Genomic DNA, 23,545 nt, shown 5'->3' on the forward strand with positions numbered 1-23,545 from the left:
AGGAAATTATTAGACTGTCCTCACGAACGCCTCCTCCTGAAAATAATAGTTACCTGCTTGTTATCATAATCTAATGGTTTTAATACTCTATTTTACTGGCACATAACAAATATGCATATCAAAAGCTCTGCCTTTACTTGTTGCCTGTTTGCTCCAGGTCAGTGATTTAGAAAGTGCTGAAGGCAGAAAGAGCAGAGCAACTAATATTTTCTCTAGAAGGTCAGTAATGGTAATACTTCTCCCTAAGCCAATTTCTAGTGCAATGTTTTACTTCGATATTTGCCCAGGGTTGCAAGTTAATAAACCCAGTATACGATCAACTTTAAGGCCTCATGCACACTGGACGTTTTTACAGCTGCTGTTTTTGGCTTCAGACATTTTTTTCTGCACATTCCCCAGCATGTTATCCTATGTGTCCATGCACACATAGGCTGTTAGTTTTTGTCAGGGTCGTTTTCTAGCTGGAAAACCCCCCCAGAACTAGTGGGTTTAAGAGAGGGTTTTTTCAGCTTTAATGCCGCGTACACACGGTCGGAATTTTCGATGGAAAAAGTCAGATGGAATTTTTTCAATCGGATATTCCAACCATGTGTATGCCCCATCGAACTTTTTCCGTCAGAAATTTCGACGGACTTAGAAGAACATCGAAAAATTCCGTTCGTCTGCATGGAATTCCAACAAAGAAAAAACACACGCATGCTCGGAAACAATTTCATGCACGCTCGGAAGCATTGAACTTCATTATTCTAGGCTCGTCGTAGTTTGTTGTACGTCACCACGTTTTCGACGGTCGGACAGTCTGAAAAAAGATAAAAAACCCTGAAAAATGACAAAAGATTCTTAAAACCGCTAAAAAACATGGCTATTCTGTATTGATCAGGGTTTTGGAGCCATGAGCTTTTATTGGAGTATCGTTTTGCTAAAAATAAAAAATAAAAAGTGAAAAACACTACAAAAATGCTGAAAAACTCTCTACAGCTACCTATAGCCAACGTTGCTGGATTTTTTTTTTCTATAACATCCAGTATGCAAGAGGCCTAAAGCCAAACTCTGGATTGGACAAAAAACAAATTCAAAAAGCACATTTGGCAGCTTTAATTTCATGTCACTGTCCCACAGACTTATCGATCAAGTAATGCTGTGCCGCGTCTCTTCTGGGTTGACTGACACATCCTTTGACCTCAGGGTTTATTGTGTGTGCAATAGCAATGGAACAATAGAAGTGAAAATTGGAAGGCGGAAGAAGCAGGGAACCCCAGAAGAGGAGGTCCCACGCCACTCTGTGCAAAAACATTGCACAGAGCAGGTAAATATAACATGATTATAAAAAATAAAAAAAATTAGGCCTTAAAACCGCTTTAACCATTAAATGTTTCAAAAAGTCCTTCAAGTGAGATGAACTTTTGTACCAGGTGTTCTTCCATACGCAACCAAAAATTTGGTCACAGGGTGACAAGGCTCCACCTCCTTTCCCGGACTTGCAGGAGAATGCTGCAGAGATGGGCATCATAAAAGAATGCTGCTTTCTGAAGTGTTTAGAATCTTCACTGCCAGGGAATGGAGGATCTGTGGAATGTTACCGGACCAGACCAAAAGGTATGTAAATAGATTAAAAAAAAAAATAAAAAAAATTAAGACCAATGCACATGAGCAGCAAAATCCATGAATCCAGATGCATTTGGAACCAATTTATAAACACACCCAGGAGGCATGTAATGCTTTTCTATGGCTGCAATCACACCTAGGAATTTAGAAACATCTAGGTACATTAAGTTTAGCTACATTTACACATACAAGACATTTCTGCATTTGTGGACTGTTAAGCCTTGTACACACCACCAGTTGAATGGGGGAAAAAAAACTGGCAGCTTGGGTTGGAGCCGCTGTACTACCAATCCAATGTTAGTACAACAATCTCCCCTGCTGTGTTATTGTGTTCTGATGGGGCGGGGGGGTCCCCCACTAGAACACTCCGGTCAGCGCTCTAAGCAATTGCTGCTGATCAGGAGCTGATCGGCAGACCTTTTTTGGTCATGACAGAAGCCAGCTTCTGTCGGAATGGCTGCCATACACATGGGCAGCATTCCAGACATAGGGCTTTAGGATTCATGTGCATGGGGAATTGGAGTACAGCAGGGGGTTCCAAGGAGGGGGTCTTTGGCTTTGAAACGGTTCACCCAATTAGACAGTTAAAGGGAGGAAAATATTCCTTCAGAAGTTATATACTACTTCCTTACATACCAGTACAAAATGTAACTAAATACAAGTACCGTATTTGCCGGTGTATAAGGCGACCGGGTGTATAAGACGACCCACTAATTTTACAGTTAAGATTTTTTTTGCCTGCACTCACCGTATAAGGCGACCCCCCCTTCCAAGGCTTCCGACGCTTCATATTTCTTCGTTCTGGATCCATATTCTTCTTCCTTCTTGCTGGAGCCAATCACGGCAAGCAATGTATTCTATTAAGGAATACAAAGCCTACTTGGATTGGCAGAGGCTGTAACATCATCAGTCCAAGCCTCTCTGACTCGCAAAGCCAATCCGAGCCGGCTACTTTATGTGGATTGTCAGAGGTTGTTACTCCAATCCCAGCAGGCTCTGTATTCATTTGAATACATCGCTCAAAGGGGATTGGCCAAGTGTTATATACTGTATGTAGCCGAAGCTACATACAGTATTACCGCACATCCAGCAGGCATCCGAGCAGCTGACCCGGCGTATAAGAGGACCCCTGCTTTTTGGCCAGTTTTTTTTAAGTGTAAAAGGTAGTCTTATACGCCAGCAAATACAGTATATTTGTTTAAGTATATTATACAGCATGTGGTGATACTACACAATTCCTGTTTTAATACATATTAGGAAAGCAGTAAACATAGAATAATGATATTTTCAAAGAATCTTTGCCACTTAAATGTCATTTTAATCAATTATTCAAACAGAATATCCACCTACAAAATGTTTTCTTTTATGCTAATATTTCTAGAGAGATTTTACATCCAAGTAAATCTGAACTGGATTTCTAACAACCAAATGCTGACAGTAATAATTCTAATTTGAATGACACAGTAAGTAGTCAGCCCGACATCAATTTCTCCTCAGTGTGTGACTCATTTGTAGACAGTCCCCTAACCTTATGAACACTGCTTATGATTAAATCACCACTGTCTAGACCGAGCATTCATTGTACTGAGCTTGTGTTCTGTTCCACAGCAGTATAGGGCTAGCACACTAGCAAGTAAATTGGGGCAATAATCATGTTGGCTAGAATGCAATGTAAAATGCTGTTTTTATTTGTGAACATAATTCTACAGTAGTGCCTTATTCCATGGCCACGCCAATTTTTTTAGATGCATAAAACTGCATATATTTCATATTACATTCAAAAGGTTTTGGTGTGTTGCTCATCAAACCTTGACCAATCAGAAAATAGGGGATAGGTGGTGAACATGGTGTATTGCTTAAAGCAGAGCTTCATCTTCTAAAACATGATCCCTCCTCCGGTTCTCTTATTTTATCTTAATTTACTTTTTTTTTATAAATTGTGTGGCCTGCTTACCCTAGGGCCTAGGCGAATGACGTGCACTGTGGTCCCTTTGCCTCCAGGGATATGCATATCACATATCTCAGGCGGCAAAGGCTTTCATTCAATAAAGATGTAGGGGGAGGCCTAGTGGGGTATCAAGAGGTACGGCAGCTGAACCCAAACCTGGAATAGCAACCAGCCTCTCGATGACTTTGCACCAAAACATGGCGGCACGGGACAGAGTGCTGCCAGAAGATAAGAGGATCTCAGCTAGACAATGTTAGATCCAATGGGTGGGCAAGTATGTAAAAAGTGAAGAACTTCCCACCAGGTAAGTAGGAATTAAAAAAAAAAATTAATGGGGAGTGTAAAAATATGCTTTAAAGTACATTAGAGTAAAGTGAGCTCAGCAATCATGCTATGCTGTCTGACAAGGGTATCTGGATCATAACATACAAAGAAACCGGAAAATTTATTTTTGGTTACATGATGCTCAAAAAAAAAAAAAAAACCTAAGTGTTGTAAGTATTGTTTATTAAAGAAGAACTAAAGACAAGATTATTAACCTCAAATTGTCTGATGCCTGTGAGATCTCTTGCCAGCATCTTCTCTGTAGTTTTTTTTCTTGGTGCCTCTCTCCCACCGTCTTGATTGACTAGTGCTGGATGACCTCAATCCCATGGATGCAAGGAAGTCATTCATCCTGGCACACAGGCACTGTCGGAAATGTAAATGGAGCTGAGCATGCAGGCAAGTTTATTTTATTGCAGAAAAGACATTGCATGTTTTTTTTCTGCAATACAAAGTCTGCCTGTTCGCATTTGTTTTTTTGTACCTTTAGTTCCACTTTGAGGCGATGAGGTTGGAGGTATCTTAAAATGGAAGTTTACCCTAGAATTACTTTATGAACACTGAACAGTCATAAAAAATATGTAAAGTGATAAAAAAATGGAAAATAGGATCCGGTGCCAATATACACATAAAAAAAATTATATATATATATATATATATATATATATATATATATATATATATATATAAAAAAGAGAATATATTATCAATTTATTTTATCAACAAGTGCAGCTTCAAAATTAGTAAAACTAATAACTAGTGATTGACAATGAAAAAAGGGAGTGAATACCATAGGTGTCAACAATAAAATGCAACAAAAAACTAAATGGTGCAAATAATAAATACACAGTCTATCAAAATTTTGAACATTTTGATAGACTGTATTTATTATTTGTACCATTTTGTTTTTTGTTGCATTTTATTGTTGACACTTATGGTATTCACTTGTTGCGCCCTTTTTACATTGTCAATCATATGTAAAGCGATAACTGCATAGCACCCAGTCTGACTGTAGTCCACGTTTCCAGCACTGGAAACTGCTGTCCATTTACTAGCAAGACCATCCAAATGATGGTGTCACTCAGCCCCCCCATGATATCAACTTCTTGTGATTATAAAGCCCCACTGGGAAACTCTTCCTTTGTTCCCTGATGCCATCAAAGACATAGCACAGGGGGGCTTAGTGATACCATAAGCTACATTGTGATGCTAAGCAAACGACTAGCAGTTTTCAATGCCGATTGCTAGAAAACTAGAATGTGGAAAGATGTCAAACATGGTGCTAAGCATTTATGAAGGTACAAGTGTTGTATAGCTGTTTAAATGTTCATAGACACTTTGCAGAGTTGTCATAGCTGCTTTCCTGCATGTCAAAATAGCTTGGCCGAAAAACCTTTAAAATCAAATATAACAGTAGTATATAAAAAAAAAAAGCTACCATCAAAACTCTTCTTAATTGGGCAGTCCAATAAACATACGCTTCCACATAAAAATACAAACAGTCCACAAAGATAATGAAACACAGACTTTGGCCTCAAAACAGTCCCAGCATCGGTTGTAGTTAATTATGGATAATGATTCTTCATAAATACTAAGACACATCATATCATAGAACATCAAGCAACATAACAGATCTATAATAAAATGAATATAAAGTCTCAACAAACACACACACACACACACACACACATATTCGTACATCACAACAAAGCTTTCTTTATAGCTGAATTGCAGGAAAAAAATAAAGAATTGTAGCAGAAGAAACATTATATAGATGCTCTATAATAATCTTCTTTGCAACCTCTAATATTCTTGCCTCTTGTATGCGTTGTCATAAAATGAAATAAAACTGTTGAAAATATTCAATTTTTTCACAGTCTACTTTATACCCTGTGGATTCACACCATACTTCCAACTAGGACACACTCCTTTTATCTCATCAAAATTACACGATAAAGTTAACATAATATAATCTCAGCAGTTGCTAGCAGAAGCCAAAATTGAAACGCATATGTAGTGTTAGACAGGGTAAGGCTTGACTTTAAAGACTCTAATAGCTCATTTTCCCCAAACTCCCAAGGGAACTGATCAGACACTTCTTTGTGACCTGAAAATACTTTAGACACGGTGACTCAAGCTTGGGCTCATCTGCAGTCCCTCTGTTTTACTGTCAGTCGAGTCTAGAAATCGTATAATGTTTATAGAACACAACTACACTGTTCAGAACGAAAATGTATAAAGGAAAATGGGACACGCTATGGAATTAAAGGAAATCTGTGCTCAGAGTAAGGCCTCATTTCCACTGGCGTTTTTACAGCCACGTTTCTGAGCGTTTTTTACAGCTTAAAAACGCCTGTCCATGTTATTCTATGGCTTCATTCCCACATAGGCGTTTTTGAGCTGCAAGTGGCATAGACGTTTTTGAGCTGTAAAAAAAAACGCGGGACCAGGGCGTTCTGAAGCTCCAGAGTAGAGCTGTAAAAACGCCAGACGATAAAAAACGCGCAAAAACGCGCAAAAACGCTCAAAAACGCTCAAAATTTTTAAAGCTGCAGCTCACAAAAAAAAAAAAATTTTTTTTTTTTTTACAAAATAAACATGGACAGGCGTTTTTAAGCTGTAAAAAAGCCTAACAACAGTGGCTGTAAAAACGCCAGTGGAAATGAAGCCTTATAAGGTGTTGATCTCTCTGAAAATAATAGTTTCTTGTTCATGCTGACCCATCGGCATTTACCTAAATGGCAGGCTTTTTTCAGGTACGTAATATAAAGTATTTAAGGAAGCCTTTCCTAAGGCCATTACTGCCGTCTTCTCATTCAAATCCTAGCTGCCTGGCTGTCATGCTGATCCTCTGACTTCCTTAGCCCAGAACAAGTACGAGAACAAGGACTTCTGGCTTCGCTCTGTGTGCTTGTTCTTGGTCTGAGACCCAGAAAGTATTAAAGGAGAACTAAAATTCAGGATTACTCACATCTGCTTCAATGGTGCCGATGCCCATGAGATCCCTCACTGGTGCTGGCATCTTCTGGGTGCTGGTCTTCAGCCAGCTTGATGATGATGCACACGTGTGGGAGTCATTCATCCCAACACACTGGCACTGTGCCGTAAAAGTAAACTATGCTGTTTATTTTATTGCAGAAGAGCCTGACTGTTATTTTTTCCCCATGACTTTAGCTCTGCTTTAAAGACAGTAGGCCAGCATAATAGCTGGGCAACTAGCATTCTTAGGCCCCGTACACACGGCCGAGGAACTCGACGTGCTTGGCACGTCGAGTTCCTCGTCGAGTTCTGGGATGAAGCCTTCTCCCATAGAACAACGAGAAAATAGAGAACATGTTCTCTATTTTCTCGTCGAGCTACTCGGCGGCTCCATCGAGCCAAAACTGTACAGACGACAGAGTTTCTCGGCAGAATCCGGGTTTTGACCGAGTTTCTCGGTGAATTCTGCCGAGAAACTCTGTCGTGTGTACGAGGCCTTAGAGTACAGCAATGGGAGCCTACATATTTCGATTTGGAAAAGTTTACTTTCAAAGGTAGCCAAACAGGGTAGTGTGCTTTAAAGGAAAGCGTGTTTAACCGTGTGAAAGTGTGAAGGACACCCTTTACTCTAAAATGAAACCTTTCAGCTTTATATGATTAAATACCTTTTTCTGTTCAAAACTGGTATTGTTATATAAAAGGTGCATGCAGTTTTTTTATTTGTTTTCAATGTACTGTACAGTGTTTTAACAGCAAACAGGTTATGACCATAAGTAAAAGATGTCACCCTGGTAAGTCTACGGCTGCATTTTAAATGGAAATATGTTCAATGAGTGCATGTTATGAAAAGCAACATTGGGTATAATATTTAAGGACAGTATGACTGCTTTCACACTGCAGCCGCGGATGACCAAAGAAAGGGTTAAAAGCGCCCGTGTTGTGTCGCTTCTGAAACGCTTTGCAGGTGCTTTGGAAGCACTGCCCATTCATTCCAATGGGAAGGGGCGGTGTAGAAGCGATGTATACAGCACTCCCAAACCGCACCAAAGATCCTGCTTGCAAGACTTTTTTTTCCCGTCCCGCAAGCTCACCGCCCCAGTGTGAAAGCACTCAGGCTTTCAAACTGGGGAGGGATGAGAGGCAGTTTTCAGGTGCTATTTTTAGCGCTAAAACGCCTGAATACTGCCTCAGTGTGAAAGGGTTCATATAGAAACTTGAAAAACACATACAACTGCTTACATTGAGAATAAAACAGATTACTATTAACCACTTAAGACCCGGACCGTTAGGCAGCTAAAGGACCCGGCCAGGTTTTGCGATTCAGCACTGCGTTGCTTTAACAGACAATTGCGCGGTCGTGCGACATGGCTCCCAAACAAAATTGGCGTCCTTTTTTTCCTCACAAATGGAGCTTTCTTTTGTTGGTATTTGATCACCTCTGCGGTTTTTATTTTTTGCGCTATAAACAAAAATAGAGCGCCAATTTTGAAAAAATGCAATTTTTTTTACTTTTTGCTATAATAAATATCCCCCAAAAATATATATAAAAAAAAAAGTTTAAGGCCGATACGTATTCTACCTATTTTTGGTTAAAAAAAATTGCAATAAGCGTTTATCGGTTAGTTTGCGCAGAATATATAGCGCTTACAAAATAGGGGATCGTTTTATTGCATTGTCATTAATTCTTTTTTTTTTCACTACTAATGGCGGCCATCAGCGATTTTTTCCGTGACTGCGACATTATGGCGTACACTTCGGACAATTTTGACACATTTTTGGGACCATTGTAATTTTCACAGCAAAAAATGCATTTAAAATGCATTGTTTACTGTGAAAATGACAATTGCAGTTTGGGAGTTAACCACAAGGGGGCGCTGAAGGGGTTATGTATGACCTAATATGTGTTTCTAACTGTAGGGGGGGTGGCTGTAGGTGTGACGTCATCGATTGTGTATCCCTATAAAAAGGATCACACAATCGATGACGCCGCCACAGTGAAGAACGGGGAAGCTGTGTTTACACACAGCTCTCCCCATTCTTCAGCTCCCGGGACCGATCGCGGGACTCCAGTGGCGATCGGGTCCCGGAGCTTCGGACCGGGTTACGGGCGCGCACCCGCGACCCACGGCTGGGCACTAGCACAGGACGTACCTAAACGTGCATGTGCCCAGCCGTGCCATTCTGCCGACGTAAATGTGCAGGAGGCGGTCCTTAAGTGGTTAAACAATAAGGGCCCTTTCACACAGATGGACCCCAATCAGGTCTGCCTGTCAGTTTTTCAGGTGGACCCAATCGGACCATACATTGCTCTCTATAGAGCGGTGGATGTCAATAGACATGTGTCCGTTGACACCCGTTGACATCTGATCTGATCCTTTACACTAAAAACAGATGGATGGGGATTTGTTTGTCCTGTCAGCCGCCTGCTTCACGTGGATCCGCTGAGAGATCCCCCTGCTGATCTTGTGGACACCGTTGGTGTAAAAGGGGGCTAAATGTGTTCCTTGTGCTTTCCTGTGTACCAATTTTAACGCTCTCAGATCCCTGCTGAAAAATTTCAGAGCTTAGGGTTGTAGTAATGAAATGCTAATTTGCCACTTTTAGTAGAGTTTAGGTATAACCGCAAAAAAAATTTAATTGCATCTGTGTCCCCACTAGGGAGATTTTTTTTCTGAATAGGAACAGAGGGAAAAATTCAGAGGCATATGTTCTTGTGACAACTGTCTAAGATGGGAGTGTTCCTACCACTTTCTAGAACTTTCTCTTTTCTTCTTTTTTTTCTTCAAAAAAGTTTTGGCTTTGGAAACCTAGAGGATCGTTCACACTACCTCCTATGGGCGAATACCTGTGTGAGGTCTGCAGGGGTCTGCCAATGCATATTTCAGCACATTTTGTTTTCCACCTGTATATAAATTTATCACATAGGGGTTGATTTACTAAAACTGGAGAGTGCAAAATCTGGTGCAGCTGTGCATGGTAGCCAATCAGCTTCCATGTTTTTTTTTTTATCAAAGCCTAATTGAACACGCTGAAGTTAGAACCTGATTGGTTAGTATGTACAGCTGCACCAGATTCTTGAGTGCTCCAGTTTTAGTTCATCTCCTCCATAGTGACACGTCATTCATGTCTTTGTACAGGAGTGTGGTGACATTCTCTGTGACCCAGTGTACTGTCTAAAAAGGTCTTTATTTTACTGCACTGTACACTATACCAGTACTGTGGTTTTAATGGGGCACATTCCCTGGTTGCACACTCTGGAAATTTTCCACATCCTTTTTCTTTCTTGCAGATCAGAAGAATGCCAGAATCTCTACATTTAAAGTTAGATATTTCTGGGATGATGGTGTCAATAAGATGTCCACATAGTGGTCTTTGCTTTAAAATAATAATTGCACATATTTTGCAGGAAAAAAAGTGCATTCATCATTTTTTCCCACAGGAGCCTGTAGATCCACTGATTATGCATGCAATGTCAGGCTCCTGCAGACAAGCCCTGCAGTTTTCAGCCTGTACCTCCGTACCGGCTGCCTGTTTGAAAGCTGCAGAGCTTGTGAGTGAATCAGAGTGCTCATCAGCGCCCTCTCAGTTCATTGAGAACTACAAGCCTGCAAGTCTGATATGGTGATTAGGTGATATAGGCCTTAAAATGTAATTAATGTAGCCACCACATCTAAAAGACTAGCACACAATATATTACATTTGTGTTTGTTGGTTCATATATACTTTAATGTCCCTATATGATCAGAAAATGGGATTACATCACTTGAAACTAAGTCACTGAGTGCAACCATAGCCTACGTGTCCCCTTATGGCTCTAGGCCTGATACCAAAATGTCATTTCCCTCTACGTGCATTTCAAATGTTAAAACAGGGATATCATCCCAAGTCACAACTGTGCTATGAGGGTGCCTTAGGTCTACATTTGTATCGAAACAGACTCTTAACATAAAAGGAAGGAATTGTTTTAAGGAAGCAATTATTTTAGGGAAATTAGGAGTGAAGAAGTGTATCAAAGGTGCAAAACCAATACCAGTTACAACTTGTGATCATATATTCAGGCTTTTTTTTCCCCCCACTAAAAAAAAAAAGAAGAACTGATAAGCACAGAGCTAAAATTTGTTAGTAAAATGTGATTGTTTCAATGTTATAGTATATGTTAAAAAGACTAAAGGACTCTTCTCATGATAAAAGTTCTGGCATTTAAGCTTAAACGAAGAAGAAACCTGTTCAATCAATAGTTTTTCCATATATGGTGCCTGTGCCATTTAATGGACACTGCTACATTTTCTGCAGGAATCTATTTTTTTTTTTAAATTAAGCTACATCAACTGCTAAAAAAAGGCCCAAAAAAAAAAATAACTTTTATCCAGAGATGTGCACTATCGGCAGTTAAATACGAGTTGGAACGCCATCAGTATAGTAATCTAAAATGCAGGCAAAGCTCTTTGAAATCTTGTGTACGGTTAATGTCAGTTCTCTAGAGCAGGCGCTTAAAAATGGCTGAGGAAAGCATTCAAGAAAGCTTAGTCACTTTGTGGTGGCTTTTAGATTTTTGCTTTTATTTCAGGCTTAAACAAAGTTCAGTGGGGCATCTAACTGTCTCGGCTGCAAATTACAGTTTGCTCTAAAATAGAATGCATGCACAACATGTTCCCAAAGCTGCGGGGAGGGAAATCTATTCACTGGAAATTGAAGGCTTGGCGAGTCAATAATCTTCTTTCACACAGTAACAATTTTTAGTTAAAATTTTCTGACCCATACAAAGGAAAACAGCATTGTTCATCTTTACAGTACTGTGGCAAAACACTAGAAACATGGGCAGGGAAATATATATACTGTACATTTTCATATTCCAGCTACTGTACTTGTATATTCTTTTTTCAACCCTTAGTGAAAGAATAACACAGGTGGTATTAACTTTCTCAGGGAGCTTTCATTTCTCCTTTGAACACATCTGCCTTCAGTAACCTTTCTTCCAGACAGCACGTCGTTGGGATTATTTTCTACTTACAGAGCACATCTTTGCTACTTTTCAGTTTCAGTGAAAAGAGACATAACTACAGTAAATAAGTGCATTTTGCGTCAAGTGACACACAACTGCACCATCTGTATTGATCTAGTGTGCAAATTTTATTATAGTACACATACACCCCCCCCCCCCAACATAAATACATACTCTTACACTGCCTTGTTCCACTTTTTAGCTTTGGCATGGTCATCAGAACCTTGTGTGTCAAGCTCTGCAGGTTAGCTCTTCTCCTGCTCAGCTATCCTAGTAATCATTTGGTTCTATCTAGTGACTTGCAATGAGATCTCCAAAATTGGTTTAAAACTGATATGTATTTTTGTATTGGCAAGGACTGTCTATAGTGACTGAGGTGACAGAAGACAGTGATGTGGGTTGCCAGTAGGTTCAGATAGGCAAGGTCTGTAGGGCCTGTGACAGTACCCTAGATGCTCACTCCTGGCGAGACAGGTCTGCGTGTTGGCTCAGCGACATTTGTGTGCGGTAGATGAGAAACATCCAGTAGACATTAATATAAAAAAAAAATTAATGCTCAGTCTGCCATTTAGTCTGGGGGTGGTAGGCATACTGAAAGGACAGGTTGGTACCAATGAAAAAAATAATTGTGTCCAAAACAATGATGTAAGTTTTGTTCCTCTGTTCCAGACAATATTTTGGGGCATACCATAGTTGGTCATATTCATATGGATTTCTGCAGTTTAGCTTGTGAGCATGGGTGAAAGATTCTCCTGCTGTGGGCTATTGTATTCTGACAGCCAGCACTGCAACCTGTTAAAATACCCGAATAGTGCCTGCAATTGAGTGGATGCGAGTGCTGTTTGACCAGCAATTTTCCACCTGAAATTGTCTAAAAAAGTAACTTGAAAAATTGATTTTTGTCAATCCAGGTGTTACCGACAGGTCCACCTACAGAATTTCGGATAATTCAACATTAGCTCTCATTTTACTGGGGAGGCCAGCAGCATAGAGAGGGAATGTTTAACAAGAGGAACTTAAGCACGGATAGAGGAAGAACCAAAGAGATTGTATTGGCAATATCTAGGTGCCTGGACATTTTGGTGTCATGCCCTTCGGGTAGAACCTTCAGCCTGAGGTGTAGCAGAACAAGTTATTTACCTAAATGTAAACTAATTGGGAAGTTGTACTGTGCCTCAAATACATAAATTAGAAAAGTCAGGGTAAAGTAGTCATGATTTCATCAGAAGGCAATATACTGCCGATTTCTGAGAAATCCGTGGAACAAGGTTTGAAGCTACATGAAAGGGCATTTGCCTTAGTGCTCTTGGAGCCCTAGTGATAATAACAATGTCAAAACTAGTCAAAAATAAGAGACACCAGCAGGCCTGTCAGGAGTTAAACTGTGTCATTGTCTTAATATACTCTAAGTTCTTGTGGTCAGTGTAGACTACAAATGAGTGGCAAGCTCCTTCCAGCTAATGCCACAATTTCTCCAAGGCTCACTTGATAGTAAAAAGTTGACAATTTTCAAGTTGAGTCCCAAACCAGAGATTTTCCAGAAAACATAGGCACACAGATACAGTAGATAGAATGAATTCCAGCACAAGTGCTGTAATTAAGTCTTTGTAAGGTCGACATGGTCTTCGGAGGCCAAAGAGCAGGGATAGCTCACTATTTTGTTAGTGCTGTAATGAGCACATTGATGGAAATGTTCTTAATACATTTACTATAAAAGCTTTCAAAGCCCAGAAAGGGACATATTGCTTTCAGTTCCGTAGTGATGGTCTGTACTTTGGTGGGATCCATAGCAAAACCATTATAAAAAATAAGGTAATCCTGGAAGCACACTTTCGATACATGTAAGGTGCATTTGAAAATGTTGGAATATAGTTAGGCTACTTTTACACCGAGGCGTTTTTGAGGTGTTAAAGGGCTAAAAATAGCACCTCCTCTGCAGCCCCAGTGTGAAAGCCCGAGTGTGCTCGCAGGATGTTCGAAAAAGTCCTGCAAGCAGCATCTTTCAGGTGGTGTGGAAGCAGTGAATACAATGGGACCGCTGCTGAAGTGCCTGCAAAGCACTTTGGCAGTGGCGCTTGTTCAGGTGCTATTAACCCTTTATTCGGCCACTAGTGGGGGTTATTCAGAGGCATACAAGTGCCAGGGCAGGTGGCAGACAGTAATGTAATACAAAGTGGGGCAAAGGATCAGAACTATAGACACACTGGGGATTAATTACTAAAGGAAAATCCACTTTGCACTACAAGTGCACTTGAAATTGCACTGAAAGTGCACTTGGTAGTGCAGTCGCTGTAGATCCTAGGGGGGACATACAAGAAAAATAAAAAACAGCATTTTAGCTTGCACATGACTGGATAATAAAATCAGCAGAGCTTCCCCTTATTTCAGATCTACCCCTCAGATTTACAGCGACTGCACTTCCAAGTGCACTTTCAGTGCAATTTCAAGTTCACTTTGCACTTGTAGTGTAAAGTGGATTAGCATTTTCGTAAATAACCCCCATTGTGATGAAAAAACACGCTGAACCTATCACAAGCCCTGAGCCCCTGGGGTGTTAAAGTTTAAATAATTTATCCTAGGCACTGCTGGCCAATGGGAATGAGGAAGGCATTGCTGTTAGAGCTGAATCTGCTGCCTGGCAACAAATTCACAGGCTGCGGGAATGCGGTCATTAGCCAATCAGAGTGGTGGAGTGATGGGCCAGTTTCTCCACAATGGATGTTCAGCCGGAGGGTATGTTACAGATGGGTTCCTCTGGCTGCAATGGAAAGGCTGAGCTGAGGACAAGACAGGCATAAGGCCCCTTTCACACATGCGGACCGTATGTCTGCTTTTTCATCCGTTTACGGATGAAAAAGGCACATACATTAATCCCTATGAGATAGCCGGGTGTCAGCGGATGAACATCTGCTGACACCCGATCTCATCGGTGTCCGCAATGCTCCGATTCTGCAGACGGAGGAAAATACTATTTTTCCATCCGTCGGCAGAGTGAATTAGGTGAACACGGACAGACGGCCCGTGTTCATCCGATCCCCCCCATAGGGGAGAGCGGAGATCTGACAGGGCTGTCCCTGAACAGTGTGCAGGGACCGCCCTGTCATCTGTCGGCTCAGCGGGGATCAATGGAGAGATCCCCGCTGAGCAAGCGGATACACATGTACGGATCCTTAAGGGATCCGTACATGTGAAAGGGGCCTAATGGGACCATGTAGCAGCGATAAGTGATCAACTCTGCTAACAATTGTAAAATATAATCTTTAGCAGTGTATATAAGCACAAACATATAAAAACAATTGCCCACGCATTAAACAAGTTAAGGACTACTTCGGTGCGACAGCATGTTATACAATATATTACTCGTGGTCTTCAAAGTTATTAAAAGTGGAGGTTCACCCAAAAAAATCAATTTTTAACATTAGATTGAGGCTAATTACGGGAAGCAGAATTGGGTGTTATTTTTTTTAAATCAATGCAGTACTTACCGTTTTAGAGATAGATGTTCTCCGTGGCTTCCGGGTATGGGCTGCGGGACTGGGCGTTCCTATTTGATTGACAGCCTTCCGACCGTCGCATACAGCGCGTCACGAGTTTCCGAAAGTAGCCGGTCGGTGGGCAGGCGCCGTATAGAGCCGCACCGACGTTCGGCAACTCGTGACGCGCTGTATGCGACCGGCGGAAGGCTGTCAATCAAATAGGAACGCCCAGTTCTCTTATCTAACGGTAAGTACTGCATTGATTTAAAAAAAAAACACCTGATTCTGTTTCCCGTAATTAGCCTCAATCTACTGTTAACAAAAAAAATTCAGGTGAACCCCTGCTTTAATCCCTCTATTAATAATGAGCATCAATCCCCAAAAGAACATTTTGTAAATGTCAAAACCTTCACAAAACAGACACTAGTTTTTTTTTAAACACACTTATGTTTGTATGGTTTACGATAAAAAGGGATAGTATATTCCAAACTTTTCTCAGAATACAGCTTCAGAGCACATTGCTCAATATTCCCACATGGATCGCAAATGACAAAGTTCATATGATGTTAATAGGCTGGTATTGTAGGCCGCTATATTCCAACTAAGTGGATCTAAATCACCATTAAATATTCCTCAAGGAATTGTTGCTCATTCTAAGCAAGGAGCAACTGGTCCCGTAGGAATATCTTGGGTATTTATATAATGCATATTAACATCATATGAACTTTGTCATATGCTATCCCTAAGGAATACTGAGCAGAAGTGGTATTCTGAGAAAAGTTTGGTCATAAACAGTGCAAACATAATGGGTCTGAAAAGCAAGTAGCAGATGCACCTTTTAGTTTCAAATAATCTGACATTCTTTACATTTTTCTTTTTATGAAGGTTTTGACTTTTACAAATCGTTAGTAGAGGTTAGCAGGTAATACATAAGTTTAAAGACAGTGGGTTTATTTACTAAAGGCAAAGTGACTGTGCCACTTTGCACGTACAATTGTTTTTTCTTGCACAATTGTATCATGGAGGTTAACAAAGCTTATCCCTCATTTATTAAGCTCTGGAGCAACTGCACATTCCATTTGCCTTTAGTAAATCGATCCCTATGAGTAATATAAAATGTGCTTTCTAACTTTAGTAGTCCATAACGTTTTTGTGGCCACAATTGTGTATGTCTGTGTGTATTTACTCCAAGATATTGTACAGTAGTATAAAAACCACTGGTAACTAGAACCACAAATCCTGTTTAAGGGGTCAGTAAAGTTAAAATAATTCTCCCAAATTAGTTTGCTCCTAATACTTTTAGCACCAACCTCTCCTGTGTCAACATTCATTTTTCTGGTTGCGCTTAATTTATGAAAGGTGACAAAACTGTCTATAGGCTACAAAACCTAACCATTGCAATTTCCACTACCTTTATTAATAAGCTTAGTAAGATGACAATTCTTTTTTTTCATATTGAGAATTTTAATGCACATTGCAAATGGTAAATGGAAATCCATTTATTGGAATATTTAGCACAGAAACAGATACTGCAAGAGCTCTGCAGGCTAGTGCCTTATCCTTCGTATCTATCACTTTCTACCCTGCTTATTACAGTTGTTGGAAAGGTAATGGCCAATGCTTTTGTTAAACAAGATCTGCTTTCAAAAAAATGTCTCAGACCACCAGGTTGGCAAAGAATCATCTGAATGTGTTATACTGTGTCATTTTGTGCATTAATCCCATATTCCATTCTTACCAAACAAAAGCTGAGCCTGTACAATTTATGAATCAAAAAGCTTCTGGGAAGAAAAATGCATTTGAAAAACAATTTTAAGGCAGAAATAAAACTTACTGGTAAGCTTGATGGCCTCTCTTGTTGTATTATATTCAAGTCTTCATGGTTAGTCTTTCCAGAAGCCATTGGAGGAGGTTGCGTCCTGTTTCCATAGCTTTCTGAAGGAACATCCTGAACACACAAAAAAAAGTAATATATATAAAATGTGTGGCATAATTATATTTGTTGCTCCAACAGTTATCAGGTAATCCCCATAAAAGCCTTTGAAGAAAATATAATTATTGATACAGGTTGTATCTAAAATAAAATGCAAAGCAATTTACGCTTTGAAAAAAGCCTGTGTATTTACTGTAAATAGGACCAAAAAAAATTATTGATACTAGGCCAATTCCTGTGCTGGCTTATTCCACAGCAATATACTCTCCCCAGGGTTCCAAGTTGAACAATTTTGGGTGCCATTCAACACAGGACATTATATTTTGAAAAAAAAAGGAAAAGGAAAACATTTATCTGCTTTGAAAAAAAAATATATAGATAGAGCTGGGATTTTTTGGTGACTATAGGACAAAAAAAAAAACAACAACATGGTTCCTCTATAAAAATAGAAAAGCCTCTAGTACTTTTTCTTTTTGTTATTTATTCTATGTAGTATTTTATTGGGATGGTATGATTAATTATAGTAGAGTATTAATTTTGTTTAATTTCATATCAATTTTTATTGGTAATTGTATTGTTGTGACCATTATTGTGATTTTATGGGTCGTCTTTGTGGAATGTAACCGTATCTTAGTAATTTCCCTTTGAAATTAACTCCTAGATTGAAAGCTCTAACGAGCAGGGACCTCTGATTCCTTCTGTATTGTAATTGTACTGTGTGCCCTACTGTTGTAAAGCGCTGCGCAAATTGTCGGCGCTATATAAATCCTGTATAGTAATAAAAAGTATTCTGAATCTGAGACACAAATATACCCATCTTAACTGAATCCTTTATATCAGCAAGAATGAACTCCATACGAGTCAACATCAAGACCTCAACAGACAAAGATCAGTTTGTAAGAGGAAAACAGCATGTCCAGTTTAATACATAAAAGTGCCGAGATGGTGAATCAGTCACACAACCCTTTAATGAATAAATCAGATACCTTACATTATTTCCATATACCCATAAACACATCCATTTTATACAAGATAATAAAAATATGATACACAATTAATTTTGTTTGCCTAGGTGAAGCAGATGGAATCATTCAGTTATGTCAAAAAAGAGTGGCAGGAATTCTCACTTATTGTCATTACATTTAGGGGGAAGGGTAAAACCATTCTGGTTTGACGATAGTAAATAAGCTGCCACCAGCTAACAACCAGCTGGCTAATTTACATGTAGTGGCATAAGCAAGCACACAGCGCTCCATGGTGATATTTAATTCATCTAGTTATATACGGAAACTGCACACTATGCTATACGGTAAAGACGGCGATAGATGTGAATTTAAGCAATGGGTGCTTTAATTAATAGCAGTCTCATCTTGCAGACCCAATAGCACAAATAAATAACTAAGGTTAATCAGCACACCCACACAAATATACAAGGTTGAGAAACATTTCTACTGTTCACTCACTTGTATCAGAATATAATTTCAGAATATATATCATAAGAAAAATCAGTTCTATAGAGCAGTATACATTTTGGTGGACCTTTGAAGAATGGGTCGTCATGAATTCCAAAATAATGATTGGAGGACCTTGGGTTCACATGTATACTGCCATATTGGTTTTTATATTTCACATCAAATATTATTATAGCAGGTTGTTTCACTTTGACTGCTTGAGTCCGTGTTCAGTCAAGGCACCCTTTAAAATTCTGCACAATCTCAAGGCACCCCATTCTAAAATGTACAAAACTAACCTAGCTTAATACATAATGCAGAAGCATCCACACATACAACACCCAATGTTGGAGGTGATTTATTTTTCCAAAGCAATACTTCTTTGCACACTGGTACTGACTAGTATGCCAATGTTCCTCTTCTCCATCAGTTTCCCTCTCTCACTCAACTAATGTGACCCCAGTGCTAACGGAGAGGGGCAGGGAAGAGGTAAACAAGGATGCAGTGGAGGCGCCAGATGTCCTCGCTATTAACTTGCTATTGTAAGGATGTAGTGGCTAGATGGTTGTAATGGTGCAAAAACAAAACCAAAAGAAAACAATGGATCCCTTGACTGCACTTTTAAGGCACAAAAATATGAACCACAAAGTGGATAGGTCTATGGTATAAAAGGGAAAGTTATCATTTATTATATAAGTACAAACCAGGTTATGTTAAAACATTAACATATGGTATGAATATGGATTAAAATCTGAACAGGTTCAAAGTATATACAAGCTTTATAGGACGCGATTATTCGAATTATACCCAACGTTTCTGAGAGATGCCTCTCTTTCCTCAGGGGTGTAGAGACGAGTCAGTCATTTGTCTATAATATGTATATAAAATAGTTAGCATGAGTTATACATCATTTTTACAAAATGTGCTCAAAAATAGAGAGAAAAATAAAACCTGTGGCTTTTTTATAACAAAAAGTCTGGTTTGATGCACCCACTGGCTTGTATAGTTTTTGATCAAGTTTTAGACATTTTGCCAAGACACCCCTGAAAAAAAAAAAAACAGAGGGCACCCTGGTTGAAAAAAGGCTGGCTTAAAGTGGAGGTCCAGCCTGTTTCCCTTAGTACGGATGGTGAGGCTAGGACCAGCGCCGATCGACCTCAGGTGGCCTATATTGCGGGCAACCTGGATAGGTAAATGTGCTTATTAAAAGTCAGCAGCTAGTGTTTGTAGCTGCTGACTTTACATTTTTTTTTTTAAAGCCAGACCTCCACTTTAAGTAACTGCTTCTTGCATATGATGTAGCTCATGGGTGCTCAACCTGTGGCCCTCCAGCTGTTGCAGAACTACAAGTCCCATCATGCTTGTAATTAGGGTTGTCCAGATACCGATACCAGTATCGGTATCGGGACCGATACCGAGTATTTGCGGGAGTACTCGTACTCGCGCAAATACCCCCGATACCTAAATAGAATACTTTCCCCCCCGCCGATGCCGCCGCATCGCGCCGCCGCATCGAGGGACATGGCTAGAGGGACATTGCTGCATATGTGAGGGACATGGCTAGAGGGACATTGCTGCATATGTGAGGGACATGGCTGCATATGTGAGGGACATGGCTAGAGGGACATGGCTGCATATGTGAGGGACATGGCTAGAGGGACATTGCTGCATATGTGAGGGACATGGCTAGAGGGACATTGCTGCATATGTGAGGGACATGGCTAGAGGGACATTGCTGCATATGTGAGGGACATGGCTAGAGGGACATGGCTGCATATGTGAGGGACATGGCTAGAGGGACATTGCTGCATATGTGAGGGACATGGCTAGAGGGACATGGCTGCATATGTGAGGGACATGGCTAGAGGGACATGGCTGCATATGTGAGGGACATGGCTGCATATGTGAGGGACATGGCTAGAGGGACATGGCTGCATATGTGAGGGACATGGCTAGAGGGACATGGCTGCATATGTGGGGGACATGGCTGCATTTGGGGACACATTTAAAAAAAGTATCGGTATTCGGTATCGGCGACTACTTGAAAAAAAGTATCGGTACTTGTACTCGGTCCTAAAAAAGTGGTATCGGGACAACCCTACTTGTAATTGTCAGCTTTGCAAAGCCTCATGGGACTTGTAGTTCCGCAACAGCTGGAGGGCAACGGGTTGAGCACCCTTGCTGTAGCTTACAATACATTGACATTTGGCCTGTTTTTGTAAGGGTCGCTCACTGCCTAAGAACACATTCAGCCTATACTGCACATTCTGCATAGTTGAATGCAGGTAATGAAAGTAGCATAGAATATAATTGGACTAAATGCTGCAACATGCGGTTCTTTCGGAAAGCTATGGTTAAAAATAATCTACCAAGACAAAGGCAACTTTGTTATTGTGGTGTGGATATATTTAGATACAAGTATAAATGTCCTGATTCATTAAAATGATATGAATACAGATGATTTAAGCAGGGCTGTGGAGTCGGAGGAAATTTTGGGTACCTGGAGTCGGAGTCAGCAAACAATGCTCCGACTCCTACTAAATTTAGATTGTCTAAACATTTAGGAGTCAAAACATTTATCTACCGACTCCACAGCCCTGGATTTAAGAGAGACATTTGGAAAAATATGTTAAAAATACAGGTTGAACTTAATTGAAAAACCATGTATACTGCAAACATGTTTGACAAAATTTGCCAAATTTTACATAAATTTCCATGTCTTGAAGTTGGATTCCAAGACAGATACTTCCCTTCTACAAATACTTAAATTATTTCCATTAATACCTGAATCTGTCTAGATATCATCCCACAAGGGGTGCTAGGCTTTGAAGCACGCCCATGTGCTGATAGGGAACGCGCAGACAGGATGAGAGAGAAGAGTGAGCAGAGGTCATGACTTGTGTCGCTCCTCTTTTATCGCCCAACAATCAGGCTGCAGCTGGCAAGGTGATTCTCCCATATTGCTTAACTGTAACAAAGAACGTAGCATCACCCTCCAAGCTGTGCTGTCTGCAGCAGCAAATAAATCACAAAAAAAAAGTGTCTGAACACAATTACTAATTGTAAAAAAAAGGCAGTTCACATATTGTGGAATGTTCAGTTTTGGTACAAACTTTTGTGAATTTTTTCTGTTGGTGTTATTATGAATGTGGTCAAGTAACGTGCTGCTAGTAATCAGTGGCAGTTCAGCAGGTGACCAAGGGTTCCAACCTGTGCAAAGGGGCCACAATTTCAGTCCAAAAACATCTGGGAGCACATCACAACCATTACAGGATTATGCTTTTTTTTTTATAATAAAAAACAAATATTGAGTAGTGCCACTTAAAAAAAATTCTCAATAGTGCAAATGAAATAAACTAGTGTACAAAAAAAAAATATCAACATATATAGTTAAACTGATGAGAAACAAAGTCCCAATTAGCTGTAAATAGTCCAAGCTGATGGAGTAAAATCAAGAAAATAAAACAACACCTTTACCTGTGCAAAATGTTCTTCTGCAAGTGTGGCCAGAGGTCAACCACCATCTCCATATAGAGTCAACACTCACATTTTTTTTTTGTACACTAATTTCATTTGCACTAATGAGAATTTCTTAAAAGTGGCGCTACACAATATATATATATATTTTTTTATTTGATTTGGGTTACGTACATGAGTCACGACCCTAATCTGTTTTTTTAAAGCCACAGCGCAGATGTCTTCATTCTTATATGCCATTTTATATATATTTTTTTTTACGATGGATCCAAAACAGCATAACCTTTCTGGTAAAGTTGGATCCTCATTTGCACTCGGTAAAGGTACAGCTTTGGAGGGGGGGTAACAAAATAAATGGGACAGTCCTTGAACGACTGATGTACTCCCAGGTGTTTTTTTTCTAATATCATGTTACTAGGAATACTGGCCATTTCCATGTGCCAGCAGAATACATCCAATGCCTACATGGCACCCCTGCATACCCAAAAGCATGAGTGCGAGTATATAACTGTCAGCACTCAAGAAAAGAAGCTGGTCATGTTTTTTGGGTCGCCTGCTATTTATAATGAGGTGAAAATAATGCACAGGTACGCTTTACAGAATGAATCCATGCAGTATATATTTTTAAAGCACATATCATATGACAGTAAAAGCCTGTAGTCAGTTGTTTTGTTAGTAACACTAGTGTCTGATAGAATTGTAAATTATGATCTTTTGATTTTAAAAGTCTCTATAAATCATGTAATCCACTCACAGCAGATTGCAAAGAGGTGCTTATGTTAGGAAAGCAATATGCTATGCTAAACATGGTCTCTAAACCGAATATTTTCCCAGCCCACAACACTGTCAGCAGGCCTCAAATCATGCTAACTTCAGTTCTCTAAAATCACCAGAAGAAAAAAAAAAAAACAGAGAAAGCATTGGGAGAGCACAGAGAAGGCACAACCTAAAGAGAAAAAACGGGCATGCAACCAGCAGCATTTAAAGTGGAAAGGACTTCCTAACACTTTTAGTCACATTGAAGCGTAAGGAAAAATATGTACTTGTCACAAATGCACTTAATTTACATTTCATCCACTTTTAACCATTTTAAATCTGCCCAATCTGAAAAAAACTACTGAATAATAACTTACCCCAAACATGTTTTGATTGGGTTACAGTTTTGACAAAAACCGTTGCCCAAAAGTTGGCCTAAATTGATTATTGGCCAGTGTACTTGACATCTTTGTTGGTTTCAGAGCGCACAATCAAAAATTGGGGTGAACGTTAACCTATAATGTTTTGGGTGGAATTGCAGTGCTTTGGATCGATTTTTACCTCTCTAACAGCTTAGAAACAACTGTGGTTGAA

The 23,545-nt window shown here is 39.8% G+C and overlaps 1 protein-coding gene across 9 annotated transcripts in view; it reads right to left on the reverse strand.

The window, feature by feature from the left end:
- Positions 1-23,545, reverse strand: part of ARID1B (AT-rich interaction domain 1B) — a 497,144-nt gene that overhangs the window by 322,892 nt on the left and 150,707 nt on the right. For all 9 annotated transcript variants that reach the window (XM_040350968.1, XM_040350965.1, XM_040350967.1 and 6 more), the window contains one exon: positions 17,169-17,282. In XM_040350968.1, coding sequence (XP_040206902.1) covers positions 17,169-17,282 — 114 coding nt within the window. The remainder of the gene's footprint in view (positions 1-17,168; positions 17,283-23,545) is intronic.

The sequence above is a fragment of the Rana temporaria genome, chromosome 4 (assembly GCF_905171775.1).
Source record: "Rana temporaria chromosome 4, aRanTem1.1, whole genome shotgun sequence".
NCBI classification, from domain to species: Eukaryota; Metazoa; Chordata; class Amphibia; order Anura; family Ranidae; genus Rana; species Rana temporaria.